Raw genomic sequence first — 14907 nt, 5'->3', positions numbered from 1 at the left:
AGATGCAAATGTACCACTCTTTTCACTGAGTGGGTACGTGGGCTATCAGTAGCATCTCAGGTAGAAGGGATTACAAGAGCAAAAAACTGGGCCGACCACCTCATACGGGTCAATCTTGACTAAGATATACTGGGATTCAAGACATTTTGAAGACATTGGAAGCCAAACTTTGAATCATACCATTGATCTTTTTGCATCTCTCTCTATAAAGCCTTCAACTTCTCAGCTGCCATCATGGTTTGGGCTAAAATGAAGTTCCCTTTTGAAAAAAGGGTGAAGCTGGCTCAGAGTTTGTGGATTATTTCATGGCTGGCTACTTTAGGTGGAGTGCTGACCTTCTGCTTTGGGTGCGTTCTGAAGACGGAACTTAACAAAAGAGCAGAGGTATATCAATACTCATCTTTTTACAATTTAACCAACATTATTTTTATTTTTTAATAATGACAAAATAGGACATGTTCAGACTACTTGGACATAGCAAAGCTTATGTAGACAAACCTTCTAAACACTGTGTTTCATCCACACCCAAGGCTATCAGGCTACCAACACTTTGTGCCCCTTTGGCCAAAATGAGGTCCATAAAACATGGTTTTAAGGACCATGGAGTCTGGTGTTGAGGAACCTACTGAACACGTCTGGGATGAATTGGAATTCACTGTGATTGTAAGCTAGACCTTCTGGTCCAACATTAGTGTCTGGCTTTACAAATGCTACTCTATCTGCAACATTCGGCCAAAAGTATAAAGACACCTGATCAACTACAGTTCAAACAATTGAGGAGCCCAACAGAGCCAACTAGGCAGTGGTGGGGCTGGAACTGGGAACCCAGTACCTTAACCACTAGGCTATTGCTACTACTTCTCCTCCACTATTCTGGGAAGGCTGTCCACAAGATTTCTAATGTCCAGGGCTCTGTTCAGGCCACTGGAGTTCCTCAGCAAGCTGTTAGCAATAGGTGTGGCTAAAACACCTGATCTCAGATATAAGAAGCGGTGTCCTAAATGTGAAGTGAAACGTCTGGACAGGATTAACCCATGTAAATATAAATATTACCTAAGCTGGTTTAGGAAGCTGTCTCTGTTGATAAGCTGTCCAGCAAATAATGTAGGTCACAACAATGAATCTGTCTCTCAGGTGCAACTGGTATGATGAGATGAGTCCACGTTTCAAGTTTTTGGAAAAATGGACATTGAGGTCTCTGTGTTAAAGACTAGCAGGACTTAAAAAAGTGTTATCAGCCCACAGAATGGGTGTCTTGCATATGTGTGAAGCATTGTGATGGAAGCATACACATATCAGCCATAACATTAAAACCACCTCCTTGTTTCTACACACATTGTCCATTTTATCAGCTCCACTTACCATAAAGAAGCACTTTGTAGTTCTACATTAACTGACTGTGGTCCATCTGTTTCTCTGCATGCTTTGTTAGCCCCCTTTCATGCTGTTCTTCAATGGTCAGGACCCCCACAGGACCACTACAGAGCAGGTATTATTTGGGTGGTGGAACATACTCAGCACTGCAGTGACACTGACATGGTGGTGGTGTGTTAATGTGTGTTGTGCTGGTATGAGTGGATCAGACACAGCAGTGCTGCTGGAGTTTTTAACACCTCACTGTCACTGCTGGACTAAGAATAGTCCACCAACCAAAAACATCCAGCCAACAGCGCCCCGTGGGCAGTGTCCTGTGACCACTGATGAAGGTCTAGAAGATGATCAACTCAAACAGCAGCAATAGATGAGTGTTCGTCTCTGACTTTACATCTACAAGGTGGAGTAACTAGGTAGGAGTGTCTAATAGAGTGGACAGTGAGTGGACACGATATTTAAAAACTCCAGCAGCGCTGCTGTGTCTGATCCACTCATACCAGCACAACACACACTAACACACCACCACCAGTGTCAGTGTCACTGCAGTGCTGAGAATCATCCACCACCTAAATAATACCTGCTCTGTAGTGGTCCTGTGGGGGTCCTGACCATTGAAGAACAGGGTAAAGGCAGGCTTAAAAGGTATGCAGAGAAACAGATGGACTACAGTCGGTAATTGTAGAACTTAGAACAAAGTGCTTCTATATGGTAAGTGGAGCTGATAAAACGGACAGTGAGTGTAGAAACAAGGAGGTGGTTTTAATCTATTACTAACAGTTCAGTAAACCCAAATGTGTCCTACAGGTGATGGACAACACAGAGATCCATGTCGTCCCCAACACCCTGATCCTGGCAGGACTGGCCTCCATGGTCATCAACTGGTTCGCAGGTAGGATCTGCCAGGACGCTCTGGATGCCGCCCGTTTCCCACGATGGAAGACCTTCCTGAAGCCCTACTACTGCTGTTCCATCTTCTTCACCACCCTCATGCTAGTTGGCGTCATTCTGAGCTACACCATGAAGGGCACTCTCGAGGGTGCGCTGAAAATCGGTTTGAAGAACGGCATCCGCTTTTACAAGGACACGGACACCCCGGGCCGCTGCTTCCAGAAGCAGACCATCGACCATTTACAGATGGAGTTCCAGTGCTGTGGTAACAATGACTTCAAGGACTGGTTTGAGGTGCAGTGGATCAGTAACCGCTACCTGGACTACAGCTCCAAGGAAGTTAAAGAGTAAGTAGAGTGGGGTGAGGAAATCAGAGGGAAGTAGCAATGTACAGGTGACTTGAATTAAATCTGGAGATATGGAACACTATTTATTCAAATGGTATTCCACTTAACTGGTGTATGTTGGTCCAAAACCTTCTATAGGTGGGTTTTGGGGACTGAGATTGATGTTTAAAGACGACATCTTTAACGTTTTAACATTTTAGTGGGTTTTGGGTGTTTAATCTCCACTTTGTTCTGTTTGTCTGTGGTCTGACCTTCTCTTAAACCCTTCCAGCCGTGTCAAGAGTAACGTGGATGGCCGTTACCTGGTGGACGGCGTGCCCTTCAGCTGCTGCAACCCAAGTTCCCCAAGGCCCTGCATCCAGTACAAGCTTACCAACAACTCCGCCCACTACAATTACGAGCACCAAACCGAGGAGCTCAACATCTTTATCCGTGGCTGCAGGGCGGCCCTGCTTGGGTACTACATGAACCTGATGAAGAGCTTTGGTGCCGTTGTTCTGTGTGTCTTCCTGCTTCAGGTATCAAGTCAACAGTGCAGTTTATACAGTTCAGTAGTAACTTAATGTGATGTATGTGGGGGGGGGGGGGTATATGGGTTGGGTTTAGGTTGAGATATTTTTTGATGTTTGCCTAGCTTTGCCAAGCAGGAGACTCCGTGCTAGGAGAGCCGAGACTAACACACTAACACAAGTGCAGTAGCTGACTGCATCTTTTCACCTGCACGAGGCGAGTTCATATGCGGATCTGCTTTGTGTACGGAGGGCCACACCCTGATCCACATAATCTCTCGTCTCTGTGCAGGTGCCATCAATCAGCCAGCATCAGTTATGAGGAATCCCCTACGGCACAATCATAACCACACCCAATCTAATCTGCACTGCTTTATTCTTTCTTTCCCCACAGAGCCTCGTCCTAGCATGTCTAAGGTATCTCCAGACCTCCATGGAGGCAGCAGTTGGGCAGGAGAACACCGAGATTGAAACAGAGGGCTACCTGCTGGAGAGAAGCGTGAAGGAGACAATCATGGAGTACTTGGACCCAGTGATGAAACTCATGCTGATTAACCAGGTGCAAGACGGGCAGGTCAAGGCAGAGGCAGGGGCTGCTGGGACATCAGCTTCTTAAAACTTGATCCAGTGATATAAATAATCCAGTACTATTTAGAAATGGGTGGCAAGTTAAAGGAAATCCAGCCTAATGTGTTTAGTAAGGTGTTGGACCACCATGGCCAGTCAAATCAGCTTTAAAGAATTAATATTTATATATTATACACGTCTCGGGTACTGGTTGTGTTTTTATATGTGAGGTTGAGATCTTGTGAATGAAAAAACCATAGCATTTAATTTAGATTGGCTTCATATTTAGTGACCCCTCTTGACTTGTTGATGAAGGCACTGTCCTGCTGAAAGAGACCAGTTCCATCAGGTCAGTGGTTCTTAAACTTTCCACACACACACAAATAGTCAAGTCTTGTGACTCCCTTCTTTCCCAACCCACTGATTTGACAGCATACTCTCATTGCCAACCTCCCTCAAGCATTGCATTGACCACACCACAGAATGTAAAGCAGAAGCTAGTCTCTGGCGCAAGAAGTTCAGTTTCCTTCTGCTTAAAGAACCCTGTCGAGATTTATAAACTTGATCGTAAATCCTCTTTATTTTATTTATATATTTTCCCCCACGTTTTCTCCCAATTCAGTCGTATCCAATTACCCGATTGCATTATGCTTCCTCTCTATTGACGTTGATCTCCATCCTGACTGAAGAGAGCCGAGACTAACACACGGCCCCTCCGACACAAGTGCAGTAGCCGACTGCATCTTTTCACTTCCACGAGGCGAGTTCATATGCGGATCAGCTTTGTGTACGGAGGGTCACACCCTGATCAACATTATCCCTCGTCTCTGTGCAGGTGCCATCAATCAGCCAGCATCAGTTATGAGTAGAGATGCATGAGTACCGATACTGGTATCGGGTATTTGCCCGATACCGCGCTCATTAACTTGTACTCGTACTCACAAACGAGGCTCCGATACTAAACATCCGATACCGTGTGCCTAGTGCACGTTGCTAAGTTACGCCTAGTTCACACTACACGATTGTTGCCCTGATTTTCGCTTGGCGACTGGTCGGCGCTAGATTTTCCGGCTCGGGAGCAACTCGACGTTCGCTCGGCGATCAAAACTCGGCTCTCGATTGCTAAGTGTGAACTATCCAACAACTCGATCCGACCGGCTCGCCGAGCGCTCGGCGACCGGAACGAGTTTTCTAGCACGTCAGATATCTAATCTGAGATGTGCGACTGGGAATGAGTGCTATGTCGAACAGCCAATGAGAACGCAGGATACGGTGTGAGGGGAAACGCAGGAGAGGAGTGTAAACAGGTGGGACAGGGGGATAATATAGTTTATATCAGAATACACCGGCACACACACACACGTTTTACAGTATTTGTGACCTGATCGTTCTCTACAAAACATAACAACAAAACATCAACATTGCAAAAATATTTATTAACCTCCAACTCATTAACTCCATTAACTCATTAACTCCATCATTCTAAATAGGTATTGGTATCGGTATCGGTATCGGTATCGGTATCCCTACTTATGAGGAATCCCCGACGGCACCTATCTTGAACAACAGCTAATCACTGTTTGTGTAGGAGCCCAGCCTGCTGGATGGCAGAGCTGAGTTTCAAACCAATGAGTTACACTAGCGTGTTTTCACCTTTATTTTGACTGGTTTTACACTCACTTGTGCCAGAACATCAGAGCAAAGCACACATTATGGGTGCTCTATTTCAATTCTGACTTGGCACGTGTTGTTTCTGAGCGCCGCTGCTTAGTGGACAGTTTTATGCAGGGTCGTACCTGAGGATGCCTGTGTAAAAACAGACCCACTTGTAGATGCTTCCTCTGAACTTTTAATGGGCTGTTCCATCTTTTTCGCCCTAGCAAATATATATATATATATACAGTGGGGGAAATAAGTATTTGATCCCCTGCTGATTTTGTAAGTTTACCCCCTTACAAAGACTTGAACAGTTTATAATTTTTATGGAAGGTTTATTTTAACAGAGAGAGACAGAATATCAACAAAAAATCCAGAAAAAAAACATTAAATAAAAGCTATAAATTAATTTGTATTTAATTAAGGGAAATAAGTATTTGATCCCCTACCAACCAGCAAGAATTCTGACCCCCACAGACCGGTTATGTGCCCATGAGGCACACAAATTAGTCCTGTCCCTGTATAAAAGACTCCTGTCACAGAATCAGTTTCTTCCGTTCAAATCTCTCGACCACCATGGGCAAGACCAAAGAGCTATCAAAGGACGTCAGGGACAAGATTGTAGACCTGCACAAGGCTGGAATGGGCTACAAGACCATCAGCAAGAAGCTTGGTGAGAAAGAGACCACTGTTGGTGCGATCATTCAAAAATGGAAGAAATACAAGATCTCAGTCAATCACCCTCACTCTGGAGCTCCATGCAAGATCTCACCTGGTGGGGTAAGAATGATTCTGAGAAAGGTGAGGTCAGTCCAGAATTACACGGGAGGAGCTTGTCAATGATCTCAAGGGAGCTGGAAGCACAGTCACCAAGAAAGCCATTAGTAACACACTTCGCCGTAATGGATTGAGATCCTGCAGTGCCCGCAAAGTCCCTCTGCTAAAGAAGGCTCATGTACAGGCCCGTCTGAAGTTTGCCAATAAACACCTGAATGATTCAGAGAAAGCTTGGGAGAATGTGATATGGTCAGATGAGACCAAAATTGAACTCTTTGGCATCAACTCCACTCGCCGTGTTTGGAGGCAAAGAAATGCCCAGTGGGGATGGTGTTCTTGGGGTCATATCCAGCATTTCTCTGCTCCCAGCTCCCTTGAGATCATTGACAAGCTCCTCCCGTGTAATTCTGGACTGACCTCACCTTTCTCAGAATCATTCTTACCCCACCAGGTGAGATCTTGCATGGAGCTCCAGAGTGAGGGTGATTGACTGTGATCTTGTATTTCTTCCATTTTCGAATGATCGCACCAACAGTGGTCTCTTTCTCACCAAGCTTCTTGCTGATGGTCTTGTAGCCCATTCCAGCCTTGTGCAGGTCTACAATCTTGTCCCTGACGTCCTTTGATAGCTCTTTGGTCTTGCCCATGGTGGTCGAGAGATTTGAACAGAAGAAACTGATTCTGTGACAGGAGTCTTTTATACAGGGACAGGACTAATTTGTGTGCCTCATGGGCACATAACCGGTCTGTGGGGGTCAGAATTCTTGCTGGTTGGTAGGGGATCAAATACTTATTTCCCTTAATTAAATACAAATTAATTTATAACTTTTATTTAATGTTTTTTTTCTGGATTTTTTGTTGATATTCTGTCTCTCTCTGTTAAAATAAACCTTCCATAAAAATTATAGACTGTTCAAGTCTTTGTAAGGGGGTAAACTTACAAAATCAGCAGGGGATCAAATACTTATTTCCCCCAATGTGTATATATACAGTATATATATATATATATATATATATATATATATATACATTATATTACACTATTAAAAGATCAACCAGTTGTGCAATCTTTGTGTTTGAAGCTCATGCCATACCAATGATAATAACAACCCAGATCATAATGCAATAACACATTAAGTGGAATATTAACTGTTAACCTGTTTAGATCAACACATTCATTTTTCCTTTAATTTGTCACACACCTGTATGTTGAAAACTGAACAATGTCATTTGACACATAAATGTTAAACAACAGTTAGCAATGCACATAACTCACCTGAAAATGTTGATACTCACCTAAAAGTGGACCTAGTGACCAACAAGTGGTCCCCAGGTTGTGTGTTGTGCGAGCCACCGTGCCGCCCTAAAATCAGTTCAATAGGATAAATTATATGCATTATATTCAGCAGTGTTTCAGCTTGATTGTACCCCTGTGCACACTGCAAGGTCCATAAACATGATTTGACCACTGTAATGTAAAGGAACTTTATTGACCTGCACACATTTACGCAGACCAATTCATATCGGGTAACTTCATATTAAACAAGTGGTCCCAAGGCTGTGTGATTATATTTGACTACCAAGAGTGACACAGAGGTAGTGTTTGTGTGTGAGTGGTTAATTAAAGTTGTAAAACTAAGAATCTATCCAAGCTGTAATACACTTTATGGCCAAACGTTTGTAGACACCCATCCTAATTACTAAGCTGAGGCGTTTCAGCCACACATATTTCTAATAGGTTTATAAAATCAACAGCAACAGTGCTACCCACTTATATAAAATAAATTATAAAAATGATATCCAGCTTGTTTTTACCCCTGTGCAAGAAGCAAAATCCATAAACACATGATTTGACCATTGTAATGGGCCTGCACAAATTTCCACAGACCAATTCATATATTAAAGCCATGGTTTTGGCCATAGTGTCATTTGTTTTTATTTTTACTGCAAATGGAATCTCCTTAAAGATATCTTTTTAGCCAGCGATTTTCAAAGCTATTCATTACAAATTTCTATTGTTCATGTATTGCCTCGTAACGAACACTAACTATATTGCAACATATTAATATCAGCCCAAATTATAGGACTATTATTAACGTCTAAATATTTAGCTGGTTCCCCAAAATACATTTTGCAAGCTGATTAAAAACAGGTTAAAAAACGGGTGTAGTCAGAACATGCTGAATGCTCTATTAAGCAACATATATTTACTGTACTACAGATCTAGATCCACAGAACTAAAAATAAAAATGAAAGTTTGATTGCTTGTTGTGTGGTGCTTTTTATCTAAATATCATCTGTGTCTTTTCTTTGTGTCTTTAATCATCAGTTGAATTAATGCTGGAGTTTTTAAATACCGTGTCCACTCACTGTCCACTCTATTAGACCTAGTTGGTCCGACTTGTAGATGTATAGATCGCTCATCTATTGCTGCTGTTTGAGTTGGTCATCTTCTAGACCTTCATCAGTGGTCACAGGGCGCTGTTGGCTGGATATGTTTTTGGTTGGTGGACTATTCTCAGTCCAACAGTGACAGTGTGGTGTTTAAAAACTCCATCAGTGCTGCTGTGTCTTATCCTCTCCTACCAGCACAACACACACTAACACACCACCACCATGTCATTGTCACTGCAGTGCTGAGAATGATCCACCACCTAAATAATACCTGCTCTGTAGTGGTCCTGTGGGGGTCCTGACCACTAAAGAACAGGGTAAAGACAGGCTAAAAAGGTATGTAGAGAAATAGATGGACTACTGTCAGTAATTGTAGAACTACAAAGTGCTTCTATATGGTAAGTGGAGCTGATAAAATGGACAGTGAGTGTAGAAACAAGGAGGTGGTTTTAATGTTATGGCTGATCGGTGTATATATACAGTGTATCACAAAAGTGAGTACACCCCTCACATTTCTGCAGATATTTAAGTATATCTTTTCATGGGACAACACTGACAAAATGACACTTTGACACAATGAAAAGTAGTCTGTGTGCAGCTTATATAACAGTGTAAATTTATTCTTCCCTCAAAATAACTCAATATACAGCCATTAATGTCTAAACCACCGGCAACAAAAGTGAGTACACCCCTAAGAGACTACACCCCTAAATGTCCAAATTGAGCACTGCTTGTCATTTTCCCTCCAAAATGTCATGCGACTCGTGTTACTAGGTCTCAGGTGTGCATAGGGAGCAGGTGTGTTCAATTTAGTAGTACAGCTCTCACACTCTCTCATACTGGTCACTGAAAGTTCCAACATGGCACCTCATGGCAAAGAACTCTCTGAGGATCTTAAAAGACGAATTGTTGCGCTACATGAAGATGGCCAAGGCTACAAGAAGATTGCCAACACCCTGAAACTGAGCTGCAGCACAGTGGCCAAGATCATCCAGCGTTTTAAAAGAGCAGGGTCCACTCAGAACAGACCTCGCGTTGGTCGTCCAAAGAAGCTGAGTGCACGTGCTCAGCGTCACATCCAACTGCTGTCTTTGAAAGATAGGCGCAGGAGTGCTGTCAGCATTGCTGCAGAGATTGAAAAGGTGGGGGGTCAGCCTGTCAGTGCTCAGACCATACGCTGCACACTACATCAAATTTGTCTGCATGGCTGTCACCCCAGAAGGAAGCCTCTTCTGAAGTCTCTACACAAGAAAGCCTGCAAACAGTTTGCTGAAGACATGTCAACAAAGGACATGGATTACTGGAACCATGTCCTATGGTCTGATGAGACCAAGATTAATTTGTTTGGTTCAGATGGTCTCAAGCATGTGTGGCGGCAATCAGGTGAGGAGTACAAAGATAAGTGTGTCATGCCTACAGTCAAGCATGGTGGTGGGAATGCCATGGTCTGGGGCTGCATGAGTGCAGCAGGTGTTGGGGAGTTACATTTCATTGAGGGACACATGAACTCCAATATGTACTGTGAAATACTGAAGCAGAGCATGATCCCCTCCCTCCGGAAACTGGGTCGCAGGGCAGTGTTCCAGCATGATAATGACCCCAAACACACCTCTAAGACGACCACTGCTTTATTGAAGAGGCTGAGGGTAAAGGTGATGGACTGGCCAAGCATGTCTCCAGACCTAAACCCAATAGAACATCTTTGGGGCATCCTCAAGCGGAAGGTGGAGGAGCGCAAAGTCTCGAATATCCGCCAGCTCCGTGATGTCGTCATGGAGGAGTGGAAAAGCATTCCAGTGGCAACCTGTGAAGCTCTGGTAAACTCCATGCCCAGGAGAGTTAAGGCAGTTCTGGGAAATAATGGTGGCCACACAAAATATTGACACTTCAGGAACTTTCACTAAGGGGTGTACTCACTTTTGTTGCCGGTGGTTTAGACATTAATGGCTGTATATTGAGTTATTTTGAGGGAAGAATAAATTTACACTGTTATATAAGCTGCACACAGACTACTTTTCATTGTGTCAAAGTGTCATTTTGTCAGTGTTGTCCCATGAAAAGATATACTTAAATATCTGCAGAAATGTGAGGGGTGTACTCACTTTTGTGATACACTGTATATATATATATATATATATATGACAGTTGTGTAAAGTGCAGGTGCAAATGATAAATATTAAATAATAGGTCAAGTGTTTAGTTCGGAGTGTTGGTAGTATTGACGGTGTACTGTGGTGTTCAGTAAAGTAATTGAGGTGATCTCCTATACAGTGTGTGGCTGGGGTGGGGTGGTAGGGGTCTTTGATGACATTTATTTACTTGGCAGGAATGGCTGGTCGACCAGACGTTCCATTTTGATAATCTGGCCCTCCACGACATGAACCCCCCACCGCACTGCCACCCCATTGGCTGCACTCTCCATATACACTGCCTGGCCAAAAAAAAAGGTCACACACTCTAATATTCGGTTGGACCGCCTTTAGCTTTGATTATGGCACGCATTCGCTGTGGCATCGTCTCCACAAGCTTCTGCAATGTCACAACATTTATTTCTGTCCAGAGTTGCATTAATTTTCCCCCAAGATCTTGTACTGATGATGGGAGATTTGGACCACTGCGCAAAGTCTTCTCCAGCACATCCCAAAGATACTTAATGGGGTTCAGGTCTGGACACTGTGGTGGCCAATCCATGTGTGAAAACGATGTCTCATGCTCCCTGAACCACTCTTTCACAATTTGAGCCCCATGAATTCTGGCATTGTCATCTTGGAATATGCCCGTGCCATCAGGGAAGAAAAAATCCATTGATGGAATAACCTGCTCGTTCAGTATATTCAGGTAGTCAGCTGACCTCATTCTTTAGGCGCATAACATTGCTGAACCTAGACCTGACCGACTGCAGCAACCCCAGATCATAGCACTGCCCCCACAGGCTTGTACGGTAGGCACTAGGCATGATGGGTGCATCACTTCAGCTGCCTCTCTTCTTACCCTGATGCGCCCATCACTCCGGAACAGGGTAAATCTGGACTCATCAGACCACATGACCTTCTTCCATCGCTCCAGAGTCCAATCTTTATGCTCTCTAGCAAATTGAAGCCGTTTTTGCCGGTTAGCCTCACTGACGAGTGGTTTTCTTAAGGCTACACAGTTGTTTAGTCCCAATCCCTTGAGTTCCCTTCGCATTGTGCGTGTGGAAATGCTCTTACTTTCACTATTAAACATTTCCCTGAGTTCTACTGTCGTTTTTCTACCATTTGATTTCACCAAACGTTTAAGTGATCGGCGATCAAGATCATTCAAGATTTTTTTCCGACCACATTCCTTCCTCGAAGATGATGTTTCCCCACTGTCCTTCCACTTTTTAATAATGCGTTGGACAGTTCTTAACCCGATTTTAGTCATTTCAGCAATCTCCTTAGATGTTTTCTCTGCTTGATGCCAATAATTTGACCCTTCTGAAACAGATGAACATCTTTTCCACGACCACAGGATGTGTCTTTCGACATGGTTGTTTAACAAATGAGAAGCTACTCACTGCATCAGGTAGGGTTAAATAACTTGTTGCCAGCTGAAACATAACCACCCATGCAGTAATTATCCAATGGGAGGCTCTTACCTATTTGCTTAGTTAAATCCAGGTGGTGACCTTTTTTTGGTCAGGCAGTGTATATAGGGGGTCCAATTTTCCATGAGCTCCTAGTTACACCACTGTGCACAGCTGGTATGAAACATGCATTGCCATCAGCCCCGGTTCTGGACTGCTTTGCTTGGGGGGGCAAAGACACAATTTGTGGGGGCAATGCCCCCCTCAGCCCCCCCCTAGCGCCGGCCCTGATTGCCATGCACATTTGGGTGGTGGGGTGGTCCTAATGGTTTGTCTCATCTGTTTATATTTATCTTTATACATTTTTTCTGGAGTACCAACTGGGGAGGCTCCAAAGAGCACTAGTGATACTTATCCCAGATGTTTGAAAACCGCTGCTTTAAAGGGTGTGTACACTCATTTTCACTCAGGAAATACAACCAAAACGTTAAACTAGTGTTTGCTGTATTATTATGTAAAATGTTATATAAATTAAAAAGAACCTATAAGCGCGTTTTGAAGGAAACAGTTTTGGGTGTGCTTCCTTCACTTTTCACCGCATCATCTTTCCATTGCGCAAAAACTACTGAACACAATCCGGCTTCCGTAGCTGAAGTAGCTCCTAGTCTAGTCTAGTCTACTTTCTGAATAGTGAATTAATATTCAGTTTCATTTCTTTTATATTTATTTATTTTTTACCCCAAAACGCGTGAGTATTTAACAAGAGGGAGAGAAATTACATTCGGGAAAAGTGGAAATACAGTGTTTTACATTTTACAGTGAAGTACGAGTGCTAATAGCAACTTGCTAGCTACACTGTTGATGAGGCAACGGTGTATTTTTTTTTTTAGTCAGTGTCGGTAGTTCAGGCCTGTTATTAAATGTAAATGTAAATTAAAATGCACATACTACTGTATTATTCAGCAGTGGCTTAAATTCGTTAAATTATATCAGTCCATGTTTAATATTCGACGCGGCTTGCGGCTACATTTATAGCCAGTTAGATAACGTTAGCATTAAGCTCGCGACAGTTGACTGAAAGTAGGAAATACGCGAAGTGGACATGGACCCCAAAAAACTACAACTGTTCCTGACTCTTATAGTCTAGCGCGATAATAAATCCCAGTCAAGTCCCAGTACTACCAGTGACCACAGCGTATTAAACACCAGTATACACTTCACCCGATCAGAATACAGCAGGATGTCAGACGGATTCGTGAGTTGAAGGATTTTCTCAATTCAAAACAACAACAACAACAACAACAACAACAACAACAACAACATCTGGCACGCGTGCCCACTTCTTCCTGTACGTGTTATGACCTGGCACACGATCCCTCCTCACTCATTTATTGTCATAGTAAATAAAACTGATTGATCGATGTGGTTCACATAGATGTGTGTGCACCAAAACAGAAGTCTGTCCAAACTTAAGCTTTTTAAAGGAAAGCCAGAAGTGCAACATCAGCATCAGCATCAGCATGTCAGGGGACAGTAGTGGCAGTAGTGGTGAGGACTCGGACAGAGAGACTTGGAAGAATGTCTGCACTGTTAAACATGAGATCACTAATGGTGAGTGATACCTGCTGTCTATTTCTGCCTTTTATTCTAAGATCAGTTTTAATCCATACTTTAAGCTGTGTGTCAGTTACTGATGCACCATGCCCTACTTTGACTTGTCACCTAATTAAGTACAAACCTCAGTGAACGGTATTTAACCCTCCTGTTATGTTTACGGGTCAAATTGACCCGTCTTAATGTTTCAAAATCTAAGAAGATATAGTTAAAAGTATTTTTTGGTATGAAACTTCATGGATTTAACTTATTAAGCCAAGCAGAGGGAGTTAATAATGAGATATAAACAATGATTATTGGGATTTTTTGGTTTCTGACACTTTTGGATAATTAAACATGCCCTGGGTCATATTTACGAGAAATGAACATAACAGGAGGGTTAAATACTGGTTGCGGTGATTTGGAAAATCTGCTTTAACCTGTATTTGAGTGAAAAATACTATACTATTCTCTTAATATTTATTTATTAGGATTTAACGTCATGTTTTACTCACTTTGGTTACATCCATGACAGAAACAGTAGTTCTCAAGTTCAATGTCAAACACAGTCATGGCCAATTTTGTGTCTCGTTTACATTTTCGTCATTTAGCAGACACTCTTATCCAGTGCGACTTACAGAAGTGCTTCCATAGTAAACATTTCATTACTCTAGTCTAAGTAAATAACAGTCCAAGAACACAAATCTGCTAAAACCTGTTAGAAATGAATAAGAATGTTAGTAAGTAAGTTTGTTTGTTTGTTTATTAGGATTTTAATGTCATGTTTTACTCACTTTGGTTACATTCATGACAGAAACGGTAGCTACTCGTTATACAAGATTCATCAGTTCACAAGTTCAATGTCAAACACAGTCATGGCCAATTTTGTATCTCCAATTAACCTGACTGCATGTTTTTGGACTGTGGGAGGACACTGGAGTTCCCGGAGGAAACCCACGCAGACACTGGGAGAACATGCAAACTCCACACAGCACCACGAGGAGATCGAACCCAGGACCCAGGACCTCCTTGCTGTGAGGCGACAGTGATACCCACTGAGCCACCGTGCCGCCCCCCATTCTCTTAATAAGAATTGGCATCTGGGGAAAATCATTGAACTATTTGGTTATGGGCATGGGTAAAATTGAACATGGCAAAGCCCACAATTTTTCTAAAACTTGCCCCATGACCAAAGTTCAATCCAGACCACACATTCATACTTTCCTGGATTTTTCTCCCAATTAGTGGCCGCTTA

The 14907-nt window shown here is 42.9% G+C and overlaps 2 protein-coding genes across 3 annotated transcripts in view; both read left to right on the top strand.

Moving 5' to 3' along the window:
* The first annotated feature begins 234 nt into the window (after positions 1–234).
* On the top strand, positions 235–3734 carry rom1a (retinal outer segment membrane protein 1a). The gene is made up of 4 exons (XM_062989197.1): positions 235–384; positions 2179–2609; positions 2881–3127; positions 3513–3734. The coding sequence occupies exons 1-4, from the start codon at positions 235–237 to the stop codon at positions 3732–3734; spliced, it is 1050 nt and encodes a 349-aa protein (XP_062845267.1).
* A 9314-nt stretch (positions 3735–13048) lies between these two features.
* Positions 13049–14907, top strand: part of rps6ka4 (ribosomal protein S6 kinase, polypeptide 4) — a 43384-nt gene continuing 41525 nt past the window's right edge. For both annotated transcript variants that reach the window (XR_010007630.1, XM_062988541.1), the window contains exon 1: positions 13049–13670. Coding sequence is in view for 1 of the 2 variants with exons in the window: in XM_062988541.1 (XP_062844611.1) it covers positions 13580–13670 (91 nt within the window). In the remaining variant the exon portion in view is untranslated. The remainder of the gene's footprint in view (positions 13671–14907) is intronic.

The sequence above is a fragment of the Trichomycterus rosablanca genome, chromosome 26, assembly GCF_030014385.1.
Source record: "Trichomycterus rosablanca isolate fTriRos1 chromosome 26, fTriRos1.hap1, whole genome shotgun sequence".
NCBI lineage: Eukaryota > Metazoa > Chordata > Actinopteri > Siluriformes > Trichomycteridae > Trichomycterus > Trichomycterus rosablanca.
Note: the sequence above shows the minus strand (reverse complement) of the source record. Positions and strands in the feature narration are given on the sequence as shown.